The sequence below is a fragment of the Pan paniscus genome, chromosome 7 (genome assembly GCF_029289425.2).
Source record: "Pan paniscus chromosome 7, NHGRI_mPanPan1-v2.0_pri, whole genome shotgun sequence".
In the NCBI taxonomy this organism is placed as follows: Eukaryota; Metazoa; Chordata; class Mammalia; order Primates; family Hominidae; genus Pan; species Pan paniscus.
Window position 1 is genome coordinate 111,797,431 of NC_073256.2, and position 10,895 is coordinate 111,808,325.

Sequence of the window (10,895 nt, forward strand, 5' to 3'; positions counted from 1 at the left end):
TTACATTGGTAAGTGCTAAAAAATCTACTTGGGAAAGAAATATAGGATAAAACAAACACATACAGACCAAAAAAAGCAGAGTCAAAAATTAGAAGGTTTTTTCAGCAAAAAAAGACACCATTAAAAACCAGGCAAAGACCTTAAATAGACATTTTTCCAAAGATATATAAATGGCCAATAAGCACATGAAAAGATGCTCAGCATCGCTAGTCATTAAGGAAATACAAATCAGAACCACAGTGAAATACCACTTCACAACTACTGAGATGCCAATAATAAAAAAATTTTTTAAATGGAAAATAACAAGTGTTCCTGAGGATGTAGATACTACAACCATCACACATTCCTGATGAAGATGTAAAATGGTACAGCTATGAAAAACAGTTTGACGGTTCCTCAGAAAGCTAAACACAGAATTACCATATTACCCAGCAAATCCATTTCTAGTTATAATCCAAAAGAATTAAAACAGGAACACAAACAGAAACTTGGATGCCAATGTTCATAGCAGCATTATTCGCCATAGCAAAAAGGTGGAAACTGCCCAAGCATGCATCAAATAGATGAATGGATGGATAAACATAATGTGGTAAAACCATATAATGATTATTCAACCATACAAAAAAATTAAGTTCTGATACACGCTACAACATGGATGAACCTTGAAAACATTATGCTAAGGGAAATAAGCCAGACACAAAAGGACAAATATTGTATGATTCCACTTCCATGAGGTACCTAGGGCAGTCAGATTTATACAGACAAAAAGTAGAATAGTGGTTATCAGGAGCTGAGTGGAGAGAATGGGGAGTTAATGTTTAATGGGTACAGAGTTTCTGTTTGGGGTAATGAAAAAGTTTTGGAAACAGATTGTGGTGATGGTTGCACAACAGTGTGAAAGTCATTAATGCCACTTAATTGTACACTTAAAAATGGTAATGTGGCAAATTTTATGTTACATATGCTTAACCACAATAAAAAGAAGAGGGAAAAATTAATAGACTTTAATCCCTATAACATAAAAGGATCAGGGAATTGCAGAGTAGTAGGTAGTGTGAATTCTCCATTTTATATGCCTTCTTTATACTTTATATACCTTTCATATATACTAACGCCTTTGATCTTAGACCTAAGACCAAAACAATCCTTTTTCTTAATAGTAAATGAGACACATTAAGACTGCTTCCAGTATTCACTTTTTTTTGGGGGGGGGGGGACGGAGTGTTGCTCTGTCACCCAGGCTGGAGTGCAGTGGCATGATCTCAGCTCACTATAACCTCCACCTCCCAGGTTCCAGCAATTCTCCTGCCTCAGTCTCCGGAGTAGCTGGGATTATAGGCACGTGCCACCATGCCCGGCTAGTTTTTGTATTTTTAGTAGAGACGGAGTTTCACCATGTTAACCAGGCTGGTCTCAACTCCTGACCTCAGGTGATCTGCCCGTCTCGGCCTCCCAACGTGCTGGGATTACAGGCGTGAGCCACTGCACCCAGCCAGTATTCACTTTTTACAGATAAAAGTGAGAAAAAATGTTTGGAATAGTGACACAAATCATTATGTATTTTTTCCTCTTTAAATGACCTTAAAGAAGTTTTCACTTATTTATGTGGTAACTTTAAAAAGAACACTGATTAGAATCTCCACCCCTTCCCTCAAAGAGGTACTTACTTATCATTACCAAAAGTTTATTTTATAGACTCAAGTACACGTTATTCCATTGATTGATTGAATGAGACAGGGTCTTGCTGTGTTGCCCAGGCTGGATGGAGTGCAGTGGCACAATCACAGCTCACTGCAGCTTTGACCTCCCAGGCTCAAGTCATCCTCCCACCTCAGCCTCCCGAGTAGCTGATACTCCAGGTGCACACCACCACACCCCGCTAAATTTTTATTTTTTGTAGAGACAGGGTCTCACTATGTTACCCAGGCAGGTCTTGACGTCCTTAGCTCAAGTGATCCTCCCGCCTCTGCCTCCCAAGGTGCTGGGATTATAGGCATGAGCCACTGTGCCCAGCCTGTTATTCCTTTTAAAAAAAATTATGTAATCTTCATTTCCAAGGTTTTTAGAAGATGTTTTCAGAGATACTGAAAATTCCTACAGGCAGAAAATACTGTTAACTCTTTAAATGGCATTTTCTTAAACATACATGCTTCTCTATATTATCTATATCATGAGTCCTTTTTTTCCTTACCTCAAATAATTTTATATCTGGATTCAGTTTTGTAATCTCTTCATTCAGACCTGGATTACTTCTTCCTGGAGGTATAAATTTTGGTTTTTTGAAGGAATTCCCCTGCAACTGACTTGGTGCTGCAGATCGTCTCATATTCAGCAGTGATGACCTGAAAAATACCCAAAACAGTTAACTATCCACGAATCTAATTACAATCACCCCCAAATATAAAAATAGCTCAAAACTACAACTAAGATGGAACAGGAACCCCTCTTACGGGCCTGCCTGGCCCACCAAGCATAGAAACAAAGGAAAATCTTCAGTTCCTTCAAAGGAAATTCCAGGCACTTAGCTAGCCCTGAGAAGTACATGAGCAATATGATTAGCAAGAAGGTAATAGCTTAAAATAATGGTGAGGGAAGTTAGATTGACAAAATGTTTGGTTCCCTCTAGAAACTAAAGGTAACATCTTAACATATGTCCTTGAGTTGTTTTTCAGAAATCCAGACCGCCACCAAATGGAAAATACTGTCTACTGGCACACAGACCTCAGATTAGGGGAAACAGGACTGAACTCTAACTGCTATTATTCTTTGTTCTGAATTTCTTCTTCAGAGGCCTGGAGGAAGTCATACCCACAGGCCAGAGCTCAACATTCCTTTCCGCTGACCCCAAGTTTTTAGACAGAGCTTCACTTCCTTAACCAATCCCAAATCAGAGAATCTTTTAATACATCTATGACTCGCAAGCCCCCACTTCAAGATGTCTCACCTTTTTAGGCCAAATCAATGATGCATTGATTTATAACTTTGCCTGTAACCTCTGCCTCCCCATCTTTAAAAATAGTTACATGAAAGCCATCACAGAGTTTGGGTCTTAACCATTAGCTACCCATTTTTCCTCGCTTGGCACCCTGCAATAAACGCCTCACTTTCTCTTGCTGCAAATCCCAATGTCTGTGGACAGCTTTGCTGTGCCAGGCAGGCCGTCTCAAGTTTGGTTTGGTAATACAACCATGACATATGTAAAAAGGTAAAAGGGGCCGGCGTGGTGGTTCATGCCTGTAATCCCTGTACTTTGAAAGGATGAGGCCGGAGGATCCCTTGAACCTAGGAGCTTCGTCTCTATTAAAAATTAAAATTAAGAAAAAAAAAAAGGCCGAGCACGGTGGCTCATGCCTGTAATCCCAGCACTTCGGGAGGCCGAGGCGGGCGGATCACGAGGTCAGGAGATCGAGACCATCCTGGCTAACCCAGTGAAACCGCATCTCTACTAAAAAAAATACCAAAAATTAGCCGGGCGCGGCGGCAGGCGCCTGTGGTCCCAGCTACTCTGGAAGCTGAGGCAGAATGGCGTGAACCCGGGAGGCGGAGCTTGCAGTGAGCTCAGATCACGCCACTGCACTCCAGCTTGGGCAACAGCGAGACTCTGTCTCAAAAAAAAAAAGATAAGAGGAGCATGGTGGTGCATGCCTGTAGTCTCAGCTACTCAGGAGGCTGAGGTGAGGGGGATCCCTTGAGGTCAGGAGTTCAAAACCAGTCTGGGCAACATAGCAGCAAGACTTCAACTGAAAAAACAAAAACAAAACATATGAGAATAAGCCTGAGAAAACAGGTTCAGGCTGGGCAAAGTGGCCCACATCTGTAATCCCAGCACTTTGGGAGGCCAAAGTGGGAGGATCACTTGAGCCCAAGAGAGCCCATCTCTTTTTTTTTTTAATAAAAATAAATAAATAAATAAGTTCAATAGCTAGTAAGATTTTATTTTTCATCAAGGGCTATTGAAAAGAATTTAAGATTTAAACTGAACGGTGATACGGTTTGGCTGTGACCCCACCCAATCTCACCTTGAATTGTAATAATCCCCATGTCAAGGGCAGGGCCTATTCTCGTGGTAGTGACTAAGTCTCACGAGATCCGATGGTTTTATACATGGGAGTTCCCCTGCACAAACTCTCTTGCCTGCTCCCATGTAAGACGTGGCTTGCTTCTCCTTTGCCTTCCGGCATAATTGTGAGGCCTCCCCAGCCATGTGGAACTGTGAGTCCATTAAACCTCTTTCCTAATAAATTACCCAGTCTTGAGTATCTCTTTATTAGCAGTGTGAGAACAGACTAATACAAATGGTGTAAATTTAAATATATGTCAATTTTGATAATACTATAAGCATGATATCTTCTTTAAAGCAATTTAAATAAAAATTTCAAAATGCAAGGAAATACAATTCACATACAAATATCAAACATGTTGCCTTTTTTCTATTCCACTAATCCATAAACCACATGAGGGCAACAATCTCATGCTTGTTTTCTCCACCACTAATGACTATAATGTGTCTGTCAACAGTGACAGATACATTACCATCACTAACAAATATTTTGAATGAATGAAATCTGGCAATTTAAAAGGTATTTTTATAATTCAACTTGTTTTTACTATCCTATTTCATTTGAAAACAGTGGAATTTTTAAAATATAAATCAAGAGACTAGAACCAGGTTTCCCAATTTTCACTCAATCTTATTTCCACTAGGACTGGATAGGGGAACAGATGGAAAACAAGGACATTACATACATACATCATGTTTCTGCAATAGATAGTAGCAAGCATTCCAATTCAAAGCAACACCACAAAACACTATTTAACATAAGCCATCAGCAAGGATGAACATGACTACCAACGTTATCTGTTTCACCCAGAAATTCCAATTCTGGCAATTTAACCTAAGGAACTATCAGAGATAATACTAAGTAACTACGTATAAGAATAATCAGCTGGGCAGGACACAGTGGCTCGCACGCATGTAATCCCAGCACTTCAGGAGGCCAAGGCAGGTGGATCACCTGAGGTCGGGAGTTTGAGACCAGCCAGGCTAACATGGTGAAACCCCATCTCTACTAAAAATATAAAAATTTGAGGCCAGGTGCAGTGGCTCACACCTGTAATCCCAGCACTTTGGGAGGCCAAGGTGAGTGGATCACCTGAGGTCAGTTCAAGACCAGCCTCATCAACATGGAGAAACCCTGTGTCTATTAAAAATACAAAATTAGCCAGGCGTGGTGGCGCATGCCTGTAATCCCAGCTATTCAGGAGGCTGAGGCAGGAGAATCACTTGAACCCGGGAGGCAGAGGTTGTGGTGAGCCGAGATAGCGCCACTGCACTCCAGCCTGGGCAACAAGAGCGAAACTTCGTCTAAAAAAAAAAAAAATTAGCCAAGTGTGGTGGTACACGCCTGTAATCCCAGCTACTCAGGAGGCTGAGGCATGAGAATCGCTTGAACCCAGGAGGCAGAGGTTGCAGTAAGCTGAGATCGCACCACTGCACTCCAGCCTGGGTGACAGAGCAACACTCTGTCTCAAAGAAAACAAAGAAAAAAAAAAAAGAATAATGATGCTAGTATCAATTACAGTAGGGGGAAAAAGGGAAACAAATGTCTATAATGAAGTACAAGATAAATTATGGTACACCCACACAACAGAACACTCTCTTCATATACCACCAAAATCGAGTCAGTACTATTCCCCAAGCTAGCCATGTTCTCTTTTTCTCTAGGCTTTGAACAAACTTTCCCTTATATAATGTTGGGAATGCTTTTTCCCACTTTTCTTTGCCTAATTAATTCTACCTTATCGTCTAGGAGTCTTAACCATGAGCCCTCTTCATCTCCTCCCAAAGACTGGACTGGAGACCTTCCTATATATGCACTACCCAAGCACTTTTCACACTGCAATGAAATTTGCCCTATCATTCCCTCTGAGCTATTAACTCAGGCATGAAATCTTACGTACAATTCATCAGTATATCGCCAGTACCAAATACACAGAAGGAGTTCAGTATTTGTTATCTGAATGATACCATTAATGGGTGGCGGGGGGGCAGTACTTTAAAAAAAAAGTTTAATGACACGAGAAATATGTTTTAATAAATCAAAGGAAAAATGGCCACAAAACATGTCCAGCCTCATTCTAATTTTTACAAAAGAAAAGAAAAATAAAAACGATAATGGGTGTATGTACATTTAAAAGACTAGAAAGCAAAGGAGCATGAGAGAACTTGTTTGAGGTGATAGAAATAATCTATATAAGATTGTAGTATGGTTACAGGAGTATATATACATCTGTATATGAAAACATCAAAATGTACACATCTAACTGCACATTGTAAATTATACTGCTATAAAGTAGATATAATATACATGTTATATATTAAAATACACAATCGTTTTTTAAAAACTAGAAAAATACATGCCACAACATTAACCCTAATTATTTCTAGGTCTGGTTAGAATACCAGTAATTTTTATTCTATTCTGAGTTATTTTCTGTATATTTCAAATTTTTTACAATGAAAATGTTACCTTTGTAATAGGGAAAAGTATCATTAATTAGATTTTTTAAATTACCATATTTCATCAAATCTAAAATGCCATCAATTGTAAGATATACTCTTGATCGTTAGTCCATATAAAAGAAATTTTTTAAAGTAAATAAAAATTTTAAAAATAAAAAATTTTTAAATTGTAAGATGTACCATTATTTTATGTATCCAAGAAAAAAAGTGTAGCCAATTAAACCATGATACACTATCATTGATGGTTAGACATTTCCCAATTTCATCAATGTTAAAATAATGAAACATGTAAATATTTGATATATAACCAGCCTTTATATAGTTTGAGCAATGAGTAGGAGAGATCACTCTCTTCTGTTTCTTATTCAAGGACAAAATAGATCTCTATTAGTATAATCTTTAATCTTAAAGCAAATTATGAAACAGATGGTTTTTGACTGCTTTAGAAGCAGTATTTACCAATACCAGAAGTCAGTACAAATTCTGACCAAACAAGTCATGCCAAAATAACTTCATTAAACTAATTTCCTTTTTATAATGGGTAAGCAGAATACTACAGGCCTCTAAATATATAATTGACACAAGTTTGAAATTGATTAACGGTAACTGTCACAGGACGACATGGATGTTAGGCCTTGCATTTAGACTCAGTTACTTAATGGTCAAATGAAACAGAACAATAGAAGCTGAAATTTAAAACTAAAGATTTTAGTGACTATAGCTCAACCGAAATAAGATAATGAGCCTTCTTAAACTAATAAATTCTAGATAGCATTAATAAAAATATGATGTCCACATCATGAAATGTAATCAGTTCTGTTCTCTACATTAGTCAGACTCCCCTCTAATACTGAAAATTCTGACACTTTTTTAAAAGGAACAGTTAAAAAATACAGTAGTTAGAAACATCAACAGTAGAAATGAAGGAAACCAGAGTGTAGTTCAGATTCTGCTATTTCAGGGATGCTTAACTTTGGGGAAGCTATTTAACTCTCTAGACACCAATTTTCTCATTTATAAAATAAAGAATGAACTAGATGCTAAAATTTCTTTCAACACTAAATGCGAAGAATTACTACCCTAAATCCTTCTACATCTAATACACGATTTCTGATTTTTCAATCCTCCTATTTTGTAAACTAATAAAAATGATAATGCAAGCATACAAGCATCAGCACAGAGCAGTGGTTAAGAAAACAGACTGACTCCGGAGCCAGCCAGGCTGCCTGGCTAGAATCCTAACTCTGCTATTTACATATGACCTTGGGCATCCATCAAGCCATTTAATTTGTTGATACATTTCAAAGTAAAATGCAGAAATCAGTACATTTCCCCCCAAAAGACCATTGCACCCTTATAGCTTTTTAAACTGGTTCTGTATGTTCATATTGTCCTGTCCATAATAAATTAATTAATTAATTAGTGCTGTCTGAGCCCTTTTCCCAGGTCCTAGAAATAAAGCCATTTGGTAGCCCTGATGTGATGCTACAACTTCTATAACACCTATTAGTTTCAGTCCTTCCAAGTAAAATGGTAAGGCCAAGCTGACAACTGCAATACACCAGATAGCCACAAGTACTTGGCACTACACTGTGGTAAATAAGAACACAACTTTGAAAGCAAATGCCTGAATATAAATGTGGCCTGACACTTCCTAATGGTCTTGCACAGTTTACTTTGGCTCCATGTGTCTCAGTTTCCTCATCTTTAAGAGGAGGTACCATAATCATACTTACACACCGGACTGTTGGGAGGATTAAATGAAATATGTAAAGCACTTAGAACAAAACTTGACACATAGTAAGCACTCAATGTTATCTGGTATAATTAGTATTATCGGAGAGTAGAAATGATGAAGGTCCTGTGAAGGAGATAGAGAAGGGGTAGTTCAACATACAGGACAATGACCAGAATCTTTGGGTTCGTCTGGGCTTTAAAGAGAGGTATGTGCAACCATCAAACGTCTAGGATGCAAGAAGGTAAGTACACCAACTCTACCAAGAACCAGCAACGGTCTCTCCCTGCTGTTGCTGCTTGTCGACTTCCAACTACATTAGGTAGTAATTATTTCACTTCATGCCTTAAATTGCTCCTTTGAGACTCCGGCTATATATAGATGGTTCCTAATTTAGGACGGTGTCACTTAGAATTCTTTGACTTTTAAGAAAGCCATGAGCATTCAGTAGAAACTGTACAAGTAACCACACAACCGTCTGTGTTCATGATTTTGCCCAACTGTAGATTAAGGTAAGTGTTCTGAGCATGTTTAAGGTAGGCTAGCGCAGCCGTAAAAAGCAATGAAATCATGTCCTTTGCAGCAACATGGGTGCAGCTGGAGGCTATTATCCAAAGCGAATTAAAGCAGAAACAGAAAATCAAATATTGTATGTTCTTACTTGTAAATGGGAGCTAAACATTGGGCATTCATGAACATAAAGATGGCAACAATAGACAGTGGAGACAACTAGAAGGGGGAGGAAAGGAGGAGCAAGGGTTCAAAAACTATTGGGTAACATGCTCACTACCTGGGTGACAGGATCAATCGTATCCAAACCTCAGCACCACGTAATATACCGATGCAACAAACCTGCACATGTACCCTCAAATCTAAAATAAACAGCTGAAAATAATTTTTTTGATAACAAAAGTAGGCTAGGCCAAGCTTTAATACGCAATAGGTTAGCTGTGTTTTAAATCCATTTTCCACTTGGGATATTTTCAACCCCGTAGTAAGTCGAGAAGCATCTGTACCTACCTAGAAAATCTTCCATAAGGTAATCGATTAAAAGGTTTTAAGGAAATACAAGAAAAACCTGACCAGTGAAGAGGTAAAAGCCCCTAAAGAAGGCGTACCAACACTCTCCAGGACGCTCGCGGAGCCTTCACCCCCTGGCCCTGGGGAAGGAGATTCCCAGTGCAGGAGTGAGGGAGAGACCCAAACGCCAGAGGAGCCTGCGCAAAGCGACCGCAGTGGCGGCCCCAGGGGCCACTGCCCAGAACCATCCCTCCCACACAAACGCACAACCCTAAACCCCCACCGCCCGCCCTTCGCTCCAAGCCCCCCAGGGCCAGCAGCCAGGGCGTCCCTGGCACTTCAGACCAAAGCTGCAGGCCCGCAGAAGGCCACTTCGGTCGCTCCTGCCGCCTTCCCTCCCTCCTCCCTCGTTGGCCTGCTCCGGCGCCACTCCCTGCTTTGTCCCGCACGAGCCTACAGGCTGTCGCGGCCTCCCGAGCTTCCCCCTGCAGGACGCACCGGCGAAAATCTGACAGAAACCACCGGCCCTGCAAAGAAGCCCTTCTGGTAACCAGCTATCCCCTCGCCGCCGGAGAAGCTCAAGGATCCCGCCTCGGCGAAGCCAATCGCGGACGAGCCCGCCGCGCGTGCGCACTACCTAGCCGCTGCGCCGCCCTGTCCTGCCCTACTCTGATTGGACGACCCTACTGCATCACTGCGCATGTATCTTTGCGTTTGCCTTTAAATGCTTCCAAGTTTGATTCAAGTTTACGGTTCAATTTAAAAAATACTGGTTTAGTGCCTACTTTCAGACACAGTGTAGGTGCCGAGGCTACAGACCTCACCATCTGCGTGGATAAGTAATAAATACGGTATGATTCGGTGTTTGCGATAATAGAAATGCGTGCATCGCAGAAGTATACGATATCCTATTGGTTATTCATTTATCCGAAAAAACATTGACTTAGCGGTGCCTGCAGGATAATTTTCAAACTCTTTGTTAGGTTCTGGGAATATAGAAATGAATACGTGATTATTAGGCTCTCAGAAAAGGGGAGCCGCCTCCGGACTTGGAAAAGCATTAAAGCATGTTAAGTAGGAAAGTTACATCATTCAATGAGTATTTACTGAGCACCTTCTAAGTGCTAGGCGGTAACACAGTCAACTATCCCTGAAAAATGGTATTAGAAAGGCTAATCTGAAAGGAGAGAGAATGGCTAAAGGTTGTTTATTGAGTTTTATCCAGCAGTTTGACAAAAAGTAAAAGCTAAAAAATATCAAGGGTGAAATGAAGATGTGAAACAATGGGAACTCTTGGGCTGCTGGTAGGAGTGTAAATAGGTACAGCCATTCAAAAGAGTAATTTGAGGCTGAGAGCGGTGGCTTGTGCCTGTAATCCCAGTACTTTGGGAGGCCGAGGCGGGCGGATCACTTGAGGTCAGGAGTTCGAGACCAGCCTGGCCAACATGGTGAAACCCGGTCTGTACTAAAAATACAAAAATTAGCTGGTTTTGGTGGAGCGCGCCTGTAATCCCAGCTACTCAGCAGACTAAGGCGGGAGAATCGCTTGAACCTGGGAGGTGAAGGCTGCAATGAACCGAGATGGTGCCACAGCACTCCAGCCTGGGCAGCAGAGAG

At 40.6% G+C, this 10,895-nt stretch overlaps 1 protein-coding gene across 2 annotated transcripts in view; it reads right to left on the bottom strand.

Moving 5' to 3' along the window:
- RAD54B (RAD54 homolog B) overlaps positions 1-9,939 on the bottom strand; it is a 102,882-nt gene extending 92,943 nt beyond the window's left edge. The window contains exons 1-2 of one of the 2 annotated variants that reach the window (XM_003821102.6): positions 9,777-9,939; positions 2,192-2,342 (exon numbers count right to left, since the gene is read on the bottom strand). In XM_003821102.6, coding sequence (XP_003821150.2) covers positions 2,192-2,326 — 135 coding nt within the window. In that variant the 5' untranslated portion in view covers positions 2,327-2,342; positions 9,777-9,939. The remainder of the gene's footprint in view (positions 1-2,191; positions 2,343-9,776) is intronic. The other variant, XM_034966359.4, reaches the window with a different exon arrangement.
- Positions 9,940-10,895: the final 956 nt, after the last annotated feature.